Source organism: Ovis aries, chromosome 1 (assembly GCF_016772045.2).
Source record: "Ovis aries strain OAR_USU_Benz2616 breed Rambouillet chromosome 1, ARS-UI_Ramb_v3.0, whole genome shotgun sequence".
NCBI classification, from domain to species: Eukaryota; Metazoa; Chordata; class Mammalia; order Artiodactyla; family Bovidae; genus Ovis; species Ovis aries.
In genome coordinates, this window is record NC_056054.1 from 98,781,442 (window position 1) to 98,798,027 (window position 16,586).

The following is a 16,586-nucleotide window of genomic DNA, read 5'->3' on the forward strand; positions in this document are numbered from 1 at the left end:
AGGAATATATTTTTTGGATATAGGAATATATCCAATTCAGTGAGAGAGACACACAGGTGACCAGAAAACTGGACCTTGGAATGAGAGTACATTGGACACATCACTATCCCATGCTAAACCTGATACCTCATCTATAAAATAGAGATAATACCTACCATATAGAGTTGTAAAGAAGTTAAGTGCAGTTATGTGTTTCTCCTTATAGCACATAGTTCAGTTCAGTTCAGTCACTCAGTCATGTCCGACTCTTTGTGACCCCATGAATCACAGAACGCCAGGCCTCCCTGTCCATCACCAACTCCCGGAGTTCACTCAGACTCATGTCCATTGAGTCGGTAATGCCATCCAGCCATCTCATCCTCTGTTGCCCCTTTCTTCTCCTGGCCCCAATCCCTCCCAGCATCAGGGTCTTTTCCAATGAGCTAACTCTTTGCATGAGGTGGCCAAAGTACTGGAGTTTCAGCTTTAGCATCAGTCCTTCCAAAGAACACTCAGGATTGATCTCCTTTAGAATGGACTGGTTGGATCTCCTTGCAGTCCAAGGGACTCTCAAGAGTCTTCTCCAGCACCACAGTTTAAAACCATCAATTCTTTGGCACTCAGCAGCTTTCTTTACAGTCCAACTCTCACATCCATACATGACCACTGGAAAAACCATACCCTCGACTAGACGGACCTTAGTCGGCAAAGTAATGTCTCTGCTTTTGAATATGCTATCTAGGTTGGTCATAACTTTCCTTCCAAGGAGTAAGCGTCTTTTAATTTCATGGCTGCAATCACCATCTGCAGTGATTTTGGAGCCCCCCAAAATAAAGTATAGTAAAACAAGGCAATAAATAGCTATTACTTTTGTATTAGTCAGCTTACTTCCAGGTGGGGCTAGTTGTAAAAAGCCTGCCTGACAACGCAGGAGACATAAGGGACACAGGTTTGATCCCTAGGTTGGGAAGATTCCCTGGAGTAGGAAATGGCAACCCACTCCAGTATTTTTGCCTGGAGAATCCCATGGACAGAGGAGCCTACAGTCCATAGAGCTGCAAAGAATCAGACATGACTGAAGTGACTTAGCACATTGTGTTAGTCAGGAGTATCCAGAGAAACAGAGTCAATAGAACATATGAGATTTATTATAAGGAATTTGTTCAGAAGACCATGGATGATGACAAGTCCCAAAATTATAGCTTTGATGTCCCAGTTCAAGTCCCAAAGCCAGCAGGCTGCTGTGGAACCAGGAAAACTGATGTCCCAGTTTAAAGGCCATCAAACAGGAGACTTCTCCCCTACTTGAGGGAGGGGAGCCTTTTGTCTATTCAGAACTTCAACTGATTGCACGAGGCCCACTTACATGACAGATGGCAATCTGCTTTTCTCAGTCTACTGATTAAATGTTAATCCCATCCCAAAGCATCCTCATAGAAACACCCAGAATGTTTGACCAAATACCTGGGCACATCAGAGCTCAGTCAAGTTGAAACATAACCATCACAACCATTATCAGTAATAATAAACTGTAGACAAAGAGTGCTATGAGAGTCTGTCACAGGATATTGATAGTCTGGAGTAGTAGGTATAGGGTAGGCCAGGGAGAAATGGATTGATGAAACCTTCCTAAAAGTTACAGAGTCTAATAGACTGTGGTCACCCAGATAAAGATGTCCAAAAGGCATTCAATATAGCAACTGGGGCTCAGGGGAGAGAACTGCCAGTTGATAAGAATTTGAGGGTCAGGTTAGAAGCCACGAGAATGGATGAGATCAGTCAGGAATAGTGTATAAATGAATTGATGGGAATGAAGCCATGAAGGAAAACAGCATTTTACAGGCAGTCAACAGAGAAGACTAGTGAAATTGTCCTGAAATGAAATGTTCCCCTAAATCTAAGGCTTGAAACAAACAAACAAAAAATGCCTTCTTGATCTGTTCTGTCAATCCAAAGATCTTAAAATGAATTTGCAGAAAATTGGGGCTACTTGTACTGAAACTATAAGCACACATTAAAGCGAGGTCCTTCCAATATTTGGCTCTGGTTGTTATCACAGCCTCCTTACTTTTGCAGGCTCCCCACCTCCAGCCCAGATTGCTAGGAACCACTGTTAGATGCCCAAAGCAGGGGACAGTCAAGTAGGTGGCCACCTATAGGAATGATTTCAGAAGGTCTGTCTACTCCTACTAGCACCTGCAGCAGTTCTTCCATCACAGACTTCTTGACGGGAAGGACCATTTCCTATCCATCAACAAAGGCCTAAGAGAGCTGACTGTGCTCCTAATTGGCAGTATCATCAAGGACCTGTCACTTCCTTCTCCAGGACTCAGATTCATCCTTTGTAGGATGAAGAGATTGAACATGATGACTTTTAAAATCCTGCCTTGCCCTAACCTTCCATGAATCAGACTAAAGAATCGTTGAATTGTCTGAATGAATGAATTTGTATTTTTCCATTTGGGTTAGGAAATCCACTAAGAGAGACAATAAATGATAACATTAATATTAGCATAACCTCATATTTCTGATGGCTAAAAATAAGATCTTGTCAAATGAGAGGCCCTATAGAATGTAGGAGTATAAGGGGAAAGGAAAGAAAAATTGTCTAAGTAGGAAGCAGTTCTCATAAGAACAAGCCTGTTGGGAGAGTAGGGACTGGGGTGGAGATGGTGGAATAAAATCTATGCCAGCTAGGGGACCTTCTGGAATCTTAGAAATCTGAAGGATTTGGAGACAAAGAGGGGCACTTTGGTTCATTTTAACAAACATTTGTTGAGAATATACCATATATCAGGCACTTGGCTAAGTAGAATGGATACAATAATGAGTAAAATCAAGTCCCTGACCTTCAGGAATTCACAGTCAGAGACTGAGAGGGAAAAGCAATATTTCAATAGGAGATGTTAATTACATAGCAAGTCAGGCTGATGACAAAGAATCTGCCTGCAGTGCAGGAGATCTGGGTTCGATCCCTGGGTTGGGATGATCCTCTGGAGAAGGGAATGGCTACCCACTCCTGGAGAATTCCATGGACAGAGGAGCCTGGCAGGCCCCAGTCCATGTGGTTGCAGAGTCAGACACTACTGAGGAACTTTCACTTTCACTTAAGAGTGCAGACCTTAAGTCAGACTGCTTGGATTTGAATCCCAGCTGTGCTCCTTACTAGTTGTGAGACTTGGGAAAATTTTTTAACCTCTCTCTGTTTCCATTTCTTCACTGATAAAATGGGGACATAATAGTACCTACTTGTAGGGTTGTTACGAGGCTTGAGTGAGTTGCTAGAACAGACTCTAAGTATGTGTTATTACTAAGTGAGCTCTGCAGGCAGGCAATAGGGACTGTGGGAGAGGAGATCAGGGAAATCTCAAGAGGCAAGTGTGTCCCCTACATAATCAGTGGTCACTCTGCATCTTTGCTTTTATTTCCCTTTGTCTCCCCTGGGTCTCCACCAAACCATGTGCTTATTCATCTCACCGCACAGGGCCACTGATTAACCATTAGGAGCTGGTGGAGTAAATGTCTCACATCCTCAATGCCCCTTTAATAAGGAAGCCTGGCCTCCAGGAAACAGAGCCATTTTATCTTTTCTTCTTGACCTGTGTACTTCCCTTCAGCCACCTCCATCAGTCTTCCTCACTGTCCCCTTTGTTGAGCTCCTGTACTGAGGTCCTTTGCCCAGAACACTCCCATGTCTCATCATGGTCTGAGCAGTGGGTGTCGCTAGTCTCCAGCTTTTTTCTCTCTTGGGGCACTTCCGGGTCTCCTTTCCTCTGGGTGCAGTGCACTCCCGCCTCTCTGCAACAGCCGGTGATGTCAGGAAAATCAAGAAGCAGAGACAGATTCAGGGCAAGGGACTGAGAATGCTATAGGGTGGGAGCCCAAAAGACACTGGCCCAGGAAAGAGAGAGTCACCCTGACTCTGCCTCTAGTCTGCTGTGTGACCCAGGCAAATTTCCTATCCTGGGTGGGAAAAGGAGAGTGTTGGATAAGGTCAGTAGTTTGCAAACTCTTCCCCACCATGGACCTCTTGTATGGTTTTTATCTGCATGAACATTGTTTTGAAAGATTTGATCTCCCTTTCCCCTAACCCCCGAGTTTTAAAGAATTTATTTCTCCATATGTAATTAATCAGAGACTTTAATCAGCAAGAGAGAGCTTGATAACACAGAATTGACAAAAGCTTAACAAAAACATAAACAAATCAGACTTTTAAAAAAATTGGGGGTGTGGTTGCTTTACAATGTTGTGTTAATTTCTGCTGTACAACGAAGTGAATCAGCTGTATGTGTACATATATCCCCTCCCCCTTGGACCTCCCTTCCTCCTCATCCTACCCGTCTAGGTCATCACAGAGCACCGAGCTGAGCACAGATTCCCACTAGTTTTCTATTTTACACATAGTTGTGTGTATATGTCAATCCCAACCTCCCCAGTTCATTCCCCCCTCCAATTCATTCATTCCTTCCTTCCATCCCCACCCCACACGTCCATTCTCTACATCTCTGTCTCTATTCCTGTCCTGCAAATAGATTCACCTGTACATAAATCAGACTTTTAAAGAGAGTTTTGCCATAGGTTCTTGGTAAGCATACGAAAATGACTCTGGCTCTCTCATTGTCCCTTTAGTATATTCCTGAGAATGTAAGGTCTCTGGGCTGGAAGAACTTGGTCTCTAAAGTCTCTTCTATTCCACAGATGTTCTAAACTTGTGACAACCTTTGGTGGTCGCTGAGTTGAAATGCCTGGAGGCTGGAGATCTAGCCAGAAATAGGCATGTGGGGGCTGCCTGCAGTTCGGTGTACAGTACAATTCACCTCTGGCCACTTTGATGCCATCACTCAAAATTGGTGTTACTTCCTCAGAGGTTGAATTGAGTCTGTCTTAACTGAGTTTATGAAATTAGTTTACTAACCACAATGGCATGTGCCAAGTCTCCCAGTAGCTTATGGAGGCAATAAAAGGGCAGGCACAGAGTTTTTAGTCTCTTAATCTTCTAACCCTATTCATGTACCTCACAAAAATGATACCCTAATAATGAATCATTTTTGCTATTGTAAATAGCTAAAGTTCTCTGGTATTTTATAGCATTGATAAAACCATGTATTAACTGATGAAATATTTTTAAATTTATTTATTTTTAGTTGAAGGATAGTTGCTTTACAATATTTTGACTTCTGCCATACTGATGAAATATTTTTTGAGCCAAGGACTGTGCTAGGCATTGCAGAATGGTCTACAGGAATATATAAGGTGTAGCTTAATTGCATTTCTACAAAAACATTTTTTAGCAGATAAGCCTTTCCATGGGGCTTTCCAGGTGGTGCAAGTGGTAAATAACACACTGCCAAAACAGGAGATGTAACAAATGCAGGTTTGATCCCTGGGTTGGGAAGATCCCTTGGAGGAGGGCATGGCAACCTGCTCCAGTATTCTTGCCTGGAAAATCCCATGTGCAGAGGATCCTGGCAGGCTATGGTAGGGTCGCAGAGTTGGTCATGACTGAAGTGACTTAACATGAACGCAAGCCTTTTCATACGGTGTGCATTAGAGGTTTTGTTCCTATTCTCACTTAGGGGGAAACACAGAAGAGAGAAGAGTAGAGAAAAGAGGCTGGAAAAGCAAACTAGTGGAGCTAGAGGTTGTTTACTGTTGCCAAGGGAGCTGACCCAACAAAGAAGTTAGGACAACTGACTTCTGCTTCTTGAGGCTACAGTCAGCTCCACTGCACCTGTTGGGCATCATTGTTAGTAGAGGTATAAAAAGAGATGTTGAATGCAGACCAGAAATACTTCAATACGTCTATACAAGAAATATTTCTTGTCTATCTACCATATGCCAAACCCTGTGTGAAAATACAATCCCAAATAAGTCCCCATCCTTGTCTTTAAGGAATTCTGAAGCCCAAGGAGAAGTCACACAGGGAAAGACGTGACTTTCATATCTCCGGATGAAAAGTGCTACAGAAGCACCCAGAAGCACATAGAGGAGAAAGATGAATTCTGTCATGGTTACTGAGGCCACCCCATAGAGCAAGTGACACTGAGGCTGGACCTTGAAGTAAGTTTCTGCCAAATTACTTAGGGCATTCCAGGCTGTGAACATTCATAGTCAGCTGGACTTGAAGCAGGGGTAAAGGTGAGAAACTGAAGATGAGACCAGCACGTTAGGCCATAGTGAGGAGAATTGAGTATTGTTATAGGGCATGGCTTTACTTAAAATATGTAGGTATATTTCCCCCAGAACTCAATAGGGTGTGGTTCTCAGGTGACAGCCAAGCCAATGAATAGACAGATATTCAGTAATTATGAAAACCATATTTTAGATGTTGACAAGTAATAGGTAAGGAGTTCTATTTAGAAGCACTTTTACTTTGTCTTCTTGAAAATAATCTTAGAATCCCTATAAATTTCTCATTTTGTGTACTAGCCAAATTCAGACTTAAATTGAAGTAGGGAAAACCACTAGACCTTTCACGTATGACCTAAATCAAATCCCTTATGATTATACAGTGGAAGTGAGAAATAGATTTAAGGGCCTAGATCTGATGGATAGAGTGCCTGATGAACTATGGGCTGAGGCTCCTGACATTGTACAGGAGACAGGGATCCAGACCATCCCCATGGAAAAGAAATGCAAAAATGCAAAATGGCTGTCTGGGGAGGCCTTACAGATGGCTGTGAAAAGAAGAGAAGCAAAAAGCAAAGGAGAAAAGGAAAGATGTAAGCATCTGAATGCAGAGTTCCAACGAATAGCAAGAAGAGATAAGAAAGCCTTCCTCAGCGATCAATGCAAAGAAATAGAGGAAAAGAACAGAATGGGGAAGACTAGAGATCTCTTCAAGAAAATGAGAGATACCAAGGGAACATTTCATGCAAAGATGGGCTCGATAAAGGACAGAAATTGTATGGACCTAACAAAGCAGAAGATATTAAGAAGAGATGGCAAGAATACAGAGAAGAACTGTACAAAAGAAACCTTGAAGACCAAGATAATCACAATGATGTGATCACTCAGCTAGAGCCAGACATCTTGGAATGTGAAGTCAAGTGGGCCTTAGAAAGCATCACTATGAACAAAGCTAGTGGAGGTGATAGAATTCCAGTTGAGCTATTTCAGATCCTGAAAGATGATGCTGTGAAAGTGCTGCACTCAATATGCCAGCAAATTTGGAAAACTCAGCAGTGGCCACAGGACTGGAAAAGGTCAGTTTTCATTCCAATCCCAAAGAAAGGCAATGCCAAAGAATGCTCAAACTACCGCACAATTGCACTCATCTCAAATGCTAGTAAAGTAATGCTCAAAATTCTTCAAGCCAGGCTTCAGCAATATGTGAACCATGAACTTCCTGATGTTCAAGCTGGTTTTAGAAAAGACAGAGGAACCAGAGATCAAATTGCCAACATCCACTGGATCATGGAAAAAGCAAGAGAGTTCCAGAAAAACATCTATTTGCGTTATTGACTATGACAAAGCCTTTGACTGCGTGGATCATAATAAACTGGAAAATTCTGAGAGAGATGGGAATACAGACCACCTGACCTGCCTCTTGAGAAACCTATATGCAGGTCAGGAAGCAACAGTTAGAACTGGACATGGAACAACAGACTGGTTCCAAATAGGAAAAGAAGTACATTAAGGCTGTATATTGTCACCCTGCTTATTTCACTTCTATGCAGAGTACATCATGAGAAACGCTGGACTGGAAGAAGCACAAGCTGGAATCAAGATTGCCGGGAGAAATATCAATAACTTCAGATATGCAGATGACACCACCCTTATGGCAGAAAGTGAAGAGGAACTAAAAAGCTTCTTGATGAAAGTGAAAGAGGAGAGTGAAAAAGTTGGCTTAAAGCTCAACATTCAGAAAACGAAGATCATGGCATCTGGTCCCATCACTTCATGGGAAATAGATGGGGAAACAGTGGAAACAGTGTCAGACTTTATTTGGGGGGCTCCAAAATCACTGCAGATGGTGATTGCAGCCATGAAATTAAAAGACGCTTACTCCTTGGAAGAAAAGTTATGACCAACGTAGATAGCATATTGAAAAGCAGAGACATTACTTTGTCAACAAAGGTCCATCTAGTCAAAGCTATGGTTTTTCCAGTGGTCATGTATGGATGAGAGAGTTGGTCTGTGAAGAAAGCTGAGTGCCGAAGAATTGATGCTTTTGAACTGTGGTGTTGGAGAAGACTCTTGAGAGTCCCTTGGACTGCAAAGAGATCCAACCAGTCCATCCTAAAGGAGATCAGTCCTGGGTGTTCATTGGAAGGACTGATACTGAAGCTGAAACTCCAGTACTTTGGCCACCTCATGCGAAGAGTTGACTCATCGGAAAAGACTCTGATGCTGGGAGGGATTGGGGGCAGGAGGAGAAGGAGACAACAGAGGATGAGATGGCTGGATGGCATCACTGACTCGATGGACGTGAGTCTGAGTGAACTCCAGGAGTTGGTGATGGACAGGGAGGCCTGGTGTGCTGCGATTCATGGGGTCGCAAAAAGTCTGACACGACTGAGCGACTGAACTAAATTGAACGGGATGTATTAAAATCACACATTTTATTTAAATGCTTTTAAATGAAAGCATTTAAATAATTAAACATATTTCAAATCTGCCATAGGAATAGTCAGTTCATAGAAACAACTTATACCATCAAAAACAGTTATTAATGTGTTCATTAATAACCATATGTTGCTCTCTTAAGAGTTTTATCATTAGGCTTACTAAGTATAAATTAACTGTATTTGTAATAATTACAGGAATAAATACAATATTAGTAATGTTTTATGGTAAGTATTAAATTCTGCTGAAAGAGGTATATGTTGAGCTGTCCATAGGAAGTTAAATAAAGGCATCTAGACTGTGGTATGGAGAAGGCAATGGCACCCCACTCCAGTGCTCTTACCTGGAAAATCCCATGGATGGAGGAGCCTGGCAGACTGCAGTCCATGGGGTCGCCAAGAGTCGGACACGACTGCGCGACTTCACTTTCACTTTCATACATTGGAGAAGGAAATGGCAGCCCACTCCAGTGTTCTTGCCTGGAGAATCCCAGGGACAGGGGAGCCTGGTGGGCTGCTGTCTATGGGGTCGCACAGAGTCGGACACGACTGAAGTGACTTAGCAGCAGCAGATTGTGGTATGTGTTGTGTGAGTGTGTGTGAGGAAGAACGGGAGAAAACAGAATAGTAGTACATTGAGAAGAGAGGCTTGGGAATTAAGGAAGCTCCTTGAGGTTATTTTGTGAAAGCAAATGCCGGTTGAAAAACTAAAGCAAGAGGGTACTTCCCTGGCAGTCCAATGATTAAGACACTGCACTTACACTGTAGGGGGCGAGGGTTTCATCCCTGGTCCAGGAACTGAAAAAACGAAAGCAAGAAAAGAACCAGAGAGGGCAGAATGCATGAATTTTACAATGAAGAAAAGAAAGGAAATTTTTAGCCGTTTAAGAAAATACAAGTAAATATACATAAAGCATGCCCAAGAGTCTGTGTTCATAGTACATACAGTAGGTTAGACACTGCGTTACTGAATTTATACATTATGCAATAAATATTTAAGCACTTGCTATGTCCCAGACACATACATGGTTATTTCTTCCTTTCTTGGCATTTTTACTTTCTGCGTTTAACAGAAGAAACACTAGAATTTTCTACAATAACTTGAACTTTTCCCCACGGTATTAAAATTGCAAGAATTGTTTTTTTACATTTTTAAATACATTATGTCAGAGCCAGGGTGTGAATATGGGTGAGTTTTAAAATAACCAATGGGCTGTCTCTTTTGTGAATGAGTGGTGCCATTTTTTTTCATCTCAGTCCAAAGCACTCTCTCAGGATTTAGTTTCTGAGACACACCACTTTCCTTATTCATTCATTCATTTTCTATTAGACCTCAGGTGCAATGAACTGAATTGGTCACACTCCCCCAGTGCATGGCTCCTCATCACTTGTTTACTCAAGGACTTTTAAAACTTTTCTATTCCCCTCCCCGCCTTTTCATCTCTTCTCTATTCTTTGCCTCTGCCCCATGAGTCCCTCCTCCTATGTGTGTGTGTTTTTTTTTAATTGGGGTACAGTTACTTTTATAATGTTGTGTTAGTTTTTGCTGTACAACAAAACGAATCAGCCACGTGTGTACATATATCCCCTCCCTCTGGGAACTGCCTCCCTGCGGCTCATCTAGGTCACCACAAAGCACCAAGCTGAGCTCCCTGTGCGATACAGGAGGCTCCCACCAGCTGTCTATTTTACACGTTAGTGCACATCATGCTCCTTTTCTTTAATATCTATCTTTTCTATCTAATTTTTCTTCATTTATTAGGTCTAAGTTAGAGGACTCACCAGAATGGCAGCTGAACTGGTTGCTCTGACCTCATTTTACTGACAAATCAGGAAATGGGCAAAGTACTGCAGAAAGTACTCATCAGAGGAAGAAAAGGTGGGCTGAGTGGCTCCCGGGTTCCTGCCTTGTTCTCGTCACAGAGAGTGGTCTCAGCATCTCCTGAAGACTGAGGAAGTCTCCAGACCACAGGAAGGCAGAACTGGGGGCTCACTGCCTTTTGCGCCTTTTTGGCCTGGAGGATCACGACCAAGGTTAGGGATGAGGTTGCTTCGGGTATCTCAGCCCAGACTCTGCGATGACCTGTAAGAGAGCTGGGGTGGGGCTGGTTGGGGTGAGAGAGCCTCAAAGGTCAAGGTTTCTGCTTGGCAATAACATTCTTCTTTCCAGATGTCTTAGATATTTGGAGATTTTTTTCATGCTATTCCCCTATTGAAGAAGAGGGAATGAGCTTTTGTGGATTAATATTTAGCAGAGACTCAAAGCTTGGCAGAGGCCGTGTAATGCCCCATGATCTGTGTGACGTGGGCCTATAGCCTCCTGGGCTTCCCTGTGTGTCAGCAGCATATTTCCTGAGATCCTCTCCAGGGCAGTTCTAAAGGACCATCATAAGGTTTTCACATCGTATGTAATGGTCTCCTCCCACTGCATGGAACAGACAGCTTGCACACCTACGAGATAAGGGACAGAGACAAAAGCCGAACGGGGAAGGAGGGGCTGAGGAAGGCATGTTTTTAAGCCCTGACTCAGTCTATTTTCTGTCGAGTCACTTTCGGTCTCAGTTTTCAGTTCTATCGGCCCCGAGAGGTCACTGGGGACAGCTACTTTGACTCTTGCAAACTGAGCTGAGGGCGTGGCTGCCACGACAGCTGGAGTTAAGAGTGTGGCTGGACGGGCCCCAGGCTCAGCTGTGTCTGTGGTGACAAGGACACAGCCGCAGTCGCCTCCACCTCCCTCTCCTGACTCTTTACTACTCAGTGAGCGTGCCAACAAAAGATCCCACCCAGTGGCCTCCTGAAGGAGGCGAGGAGGGTGGTGGAGCCCACAGCAGAGGGTGAGCAGGGGGTGAGGAGGGTTTGCATCTGCGATGTCCAGTGAGGCTCAAGCCCCACTCCTGCAGGCGCATCTCCCGCCCCGAGGCTGGGTGGGCACCCAGGAGTTTTACGATGGGGTGACTTGGGCAGGATGACCCTCTTTGGTGAACTCTTCTGTAATTTCTTATTGTTGTTCAGGGTCATGTGAACTCAGACAGGGGGCCAGCTCAGCCCTCTGGGGGCACTTCAGACTGGTGTACAGAGGTGACCCCTCTGTCATCAGAACTTGGTGATCATCTACAGCTGCTGCATGCAAGGTCCTCCCCAGATTACACAACCCATGTCAGACCATGGTAAGCTCTGTCCTGACCTGAAACAAGAGCTCAGAAATGTGAAGGGTGACCATTTCCCCATTTTATGTACACAAGAGCACTTCTCATAAACAAAGTAGTATGCATTTGTTTTTAAGTCAGTTTCCAAGAATTTCACAGACCAAATCCATTGACCTAGATAGACATTACCAGATCCCACATCCTCTGTCTAGTGGCTGTGGGACTCTGGGCAAGTTATTTGAGCCTCAGTTTCCTCCTTTATAAAATGGGAGTAAAAACTGCCAACTCACCTCGGGGGGTTATTATAAAGATTAAATGAGTTCCACCAAGTAACAAGCTCATCACAGAGCCCGGGATATTCACTGAGCCATAAATGTTAGCTCACACTATGATTTTTACTTACCTTTGTTCCATGCTTCACAAGAGAAAACACATTAGCCATGAGATTTCACCAAGAAATCACTACTACCCACCTTCAGAGAGATGTTGGGATCAACTATTGGGCCACTAGGAAAATCAGCCAATCAGAACTCAGCAAGGACTTCCTTATAAGGCATGTGCCCCCAGATGGGTGGACTCCCACCAGCTATCAGAACCCCATAACTGAGCAGTGGTGGTGAATGGAATACTTTTGAAGGTAGCATAGAGCAATTGAAAAAACAAGTGACCCATCAATGGCAAGCAATTACAAAATGTTTAACTTATTACAAGAATATCTGCAAGTGGGAGGGGATGGAACATGGGCAGATTCCAAACCAGCTTGTTCAAAAGGGCAAAGTGGGCACCAGGGGAAAATGGTTTGTTTCCCAAGGGCCTTCTTCTGAGGACTCCCTGCTTTCTAGTGCCTTCTCCTGGGAAATACCAAGGGGCTTCGGGTGCCATTCTGACAGGCACCTGGAGGTGTTTCTAGTGTTGTCCCAAATAAGATGAAGCATGCCTCTTATTTAAAGCTTGGAAACTTTTCCAGGAGACCAGGCTTCTCTTGTTTGGATTAGAAGAGTGAACTTTTTTTTCAACAGCTTGTCCGAAGAGAAATGTCAGCTTTGGGATAAAAGTATGGAAAAACAGAGGACAAGAGTTAACACACCTCTTAGGCTAGTAGACCAACAGGATTGGGGGCTGCCTTTGAATATCCTGACTCTGCACGTCCTGGCTTCTGTATCACCTCACTGCACCACTAAGTTTGGAGAGAGGAATGAGAGGCAGTTAGGAGTAGGGGAAAGAAAAGTAGCTTTCATTCGCATGGCCTTTTGCAGTTTACAAAGATTTCTTAAGGATGTCTTCACGAGCACCTCCCAACAACCCTGAGATGAGGAAGGATCACTGTTCCCACCTAGCAGATGATGGAACTAAACTTGACTTGCTTACCTTTAGAAGCTCTGGGTTCACAGCCTGGTTGTGCCACTCATATTGTGTAGCCAGAGACAAGTCGTTTAACTTCTTTTCAAAAATTATCTAATTCTTTATTTGGCTGCATTGGGTCTTAATTGCATCATGCAAGCTCTTTTGTTGTGGCACGAGGGCTCAGTAGTTGTACATAGGCACTGGAACGTGCTGGCTTAGTTGCCCTGTGGTATGTGGAATCTTAGTTCCCCCACCAGGGATCAAACCCAAGTACCCTGCATGGCAAGGTGGATTCTTAACCACTGGACCACCAGGAAAGTCCCTGTTTAACTTCTATAGTGTCAGTTTCCTCTATAAAATATGGGGGTTGGATTAGCTGATCTTAAAGATCCTTTCAGTTCTAATGTCCTCCTGCTCCTCTTCTCAGCTTACAAACCATGGTTAGTGAACGTCCATTCTGTACAGATGGCCATTCCAGTCAAGGACCCCCATCTCAGATGGAAACATTTTAGTTCCCCTCTCCTCTGTGCTGCTAGGGACACTTAGGCACCCACTTAAACACTAGAAGCTTCAGAGACTCTTCCTCCCTGCCATTCATACTTACTGAGGAGCCAAGGCACTCAGAGCTTCTGCCACTGTGGTGGCCCCAAGGAAAGTGGGTTCTGCCCACTGAGGTGGTGCAGAGGAAAGGACCTCCAGGCCTATGCTAAGGCTGTGCTTGGTGAAGATGGCATCCCATATTGGAAGGCAGGATGACTTCTGTTGGAATCAGACTTTAAAGGTTGCTTGAGTTCTGTAGTGTTCAGGTACTACAGTTAACTGCACTGTGAGTTCAATGGGCTCTTGTGTGATAACCCAGAAGCCTCACCCTCCTGTTCATTGTTTCTCTGAAGCAAGCATGCTAAGTTTCAACACATGTGATTCAGGAATACAACCTATCTATAGGCGGCACACTGTCCTGACTTGTAACTTCACCATCATTCTTTTTTCTTTTTTAATATTTATTTATGGCTGCGTCGGGTCTTAGTTGCAGCATGCAGGATCTTCATTATGGCGTGCGTTCAGTAGTTACAGCGCTCAGGCTTAGTTGCCTTGGACGCAGCCTTTGGGATCTTTGTTCCCCAACCAGGGATTGAACCTGAGTCTCTTGCATTGGAAAGCTGATTTTTTAACCCCTGGACCACAGGGAAGTCCCTTCACCATCATTCTTAACCTTTCAGGGTTGTGTTTTCCCAGTCTTGGGGCCAGAGCCCAGCATATAAGCATGCTCAATAAATGATCTCAGATGGCTGCCGTTCTCTTAAATAACCATTCTCCTCATTGCTGAGTGGCATGTTCCCCCAAAGTCTTTATAAGACTAAGCAGCATGTCAGCCTCAGGTTATAGATGCGCAGTGAGAGGAAAGGGACCCAGGCCGCGCAGTGGATCGCATCCTAGTGTTTGGACACTGACGCCATGCCTGTCCTGGCACAACCCTGGACTGGGAGGGGTGCGGGAAATTCTTGGCCTTCTCGGTAGCATTTCTTATCTAGTGCTGGCCTCACCTGTCATAAAACAAGGGGGTAGGAAGTGTTTGGGGCTTAAAAGTTCAGAGTCCTGAGCTCAGAATGACTACTCTTACTTTTCAAATATCTATAGAACTGTTCCCCGTGAAAGTTTATAAACTCTGCTAGCCAACACAAGTTGGTCAAGTATGTATTTCAACTCTTTGTGCTTGCTAAGAGTGCACAACATAACGGGAGGAACAGGCATTTATAAATAACTCTGATACCAGGCAGACAGATAAGTGCTAGACCAGATACACTGGAGATACAAATGCAGTGTCTTGAGAGACTATTTTAGACTAGAGGATCTTAAAAGGATTTCCAAGAGACATGAGGTTAGACCTAGGCATCAGAGAAAAACAGATTTTCCATGGTAGGCTTGAGAGAAGGTAAGGGAGGCTGCAGAAGGGAAGGAGAATAAGTAGAGAGGAAGGCGTGAGTCAGGCAGGAAGAGGGGGAGAGACGGGAAGCGCTGACCGGCTGGTGTGGGTAGGTGTCCTGAGGAGAAAGCCAGAAAGGGTGGCTATGGTGTAACTGGGGAGAGGGCTGTAATGTAACTGACGGAGGCTGTAGTGTAACTGGGGATGAGGCTATAGAGTAACTGGAGGAGGCTGTAGTGTAATTGGAGAAGGTTACAGTGAATCTGTGGAGGAAGTGGGAACAGGCTTAGGAGTTGGACTTGAATCAGTGAGGGTCCACTGAAGGCGGGAGTGCCATGCCATGCCACATTTGTGTTCCAGGGGAGTCACTGCAGCTTCAGAATGGAGGACGGGCTCATGTTGGGTGATGGAGCCTGGACACCTGAGCAGAAGCCTGGGCAGCATGTTTGGGCTTCTAAAATTAGACAGGCAGAAATGTTGGATGAGAGGAAGAGACACCACAAAGTGCTTGTTAAAGGTTGTTATAGTTCAGATGTGTGTTTTTATTATTTTTTTTTCACTTCTATTTGCATTTATTTTTTGCAGCATTTATTCCCAGGCCATAAGTTTTTGTTTCTTCAGTTTCTCCTGGGATCTCTTTTTCTTCTGTGCAACCTCCTCTTCTGGTTTAGGAACAATCTGTTCTTTTTCAGTAAGGATCATCTCAATGTGGCAGGGAGAGCTCACGTAGGGGTTGATCCGACCGTGAGCTCTGTAAGTCCTGCGCCGCATCTTGGGGGCTTTGTTCACTTGGATGTGCTCAATGACCAGAGAATCTACATCTAAGCCCTCAAGTTCAGCATTACTCTCTGCATTTTTGAGCATATGTAGTAAAAATTCAGCAGTCTTTCTGGGCCACCGACCCTGCGTCCAGCCGCACTGTTTGGCCTGTGCACACCTACCAACTCCACCAACATAACGATGGAATGGCACGCATTGCTTCTTTAAAGTGACCTCCTTCAGGTACTTGCTGGCTTTTCGGATATGAATTCCCTTTATGGCCTCGGCAGTTTCACGAGTGTTCTTAAAGTGAACACGAAGATTTGAACCTCTTGATTTGCATGATTTTGTGAGGCTTTCTGGGTCAAGTGAATAGCGCACCATTTTTAGGGGTCACCTCAGGCCGCTCACCGGAAAAGCCATGTGTGTTTTTAGAGATGATCTTACATGAACACAGCCACTGTTCTTCTGGTAACCCTTTCATGAGCTGTTCCTCTGCTCAGAAAGTTACAGCAGTTCCCTACTGCCTATAGGATCAAATCCAGGTTTTCCCTACAGACCTTCAGAATTGTCGATTAACTCGATCCTTCATGGTTTCCTCCCCACTGTAGTTCTCTTTGGACCAGGAGAGCCTTCTCTGGTCCTGCGAGGGTTCCTGGCCCTGCAGGCCTCTCCCCTCTCAAGTGAGGCCGTATAACACCCCATCTGCATCTCCCACATAGGCTTGAAAAGATTGGCCCACATATAAGTTAGTTCCAGCTCCTGCTCCATTCAGCATGTCCCTTCCTGCTAGGGCAATCTGGGCCTCACACTCATCCTCCCTGAGCTATGACGGAAGGGAGACTAATAGCTCATCCAGTCCCACAG

The 16,586-nt window shown here is 44.4% G+C and overlaps 1 protein-coding gene across 1 annotated transcript; it reads right to left on the reverse strand.

Annotated features, from left to right (window-relative positions):
* Positions 1-4,103: 4,103 nt before the first annotated feature.
* LOC114116720 (large ribosomal subunit protein uL22-like) lies at positions 4,104-16,138 on the reverse strand. The gene is made up of 2 exons (XM_060413667.1): positions 8,891-16,138; positions 4,104-8,509 (listed from the first exon to the last, which is right to left on the reverse strand). Exon 1 carries the CDS (start codon positions 16,101-16,103, stop codon positions 15,549-15,551), a length of 555 nt encoding a protein of 184 aa, XP_060269650.1. The 5' UTR covers positions 16,104-16,138; the 3' UTR covers positions 4,104-8,509; positions 8,891-15,548.
* Between the last annotated feature and the right edge of the window lie 448 nt (positions 16,139-16,586).

What these genes read in the sequence shown, in the direction of transcription:
- LOC114116720 (XM_060413667.1), bottom strand. Translation starts at nt 16,103, where the DNA reads ATGGTGCGCTATTCACTTGACCCAGAAAGCCTCACAAAATCATGCAAA.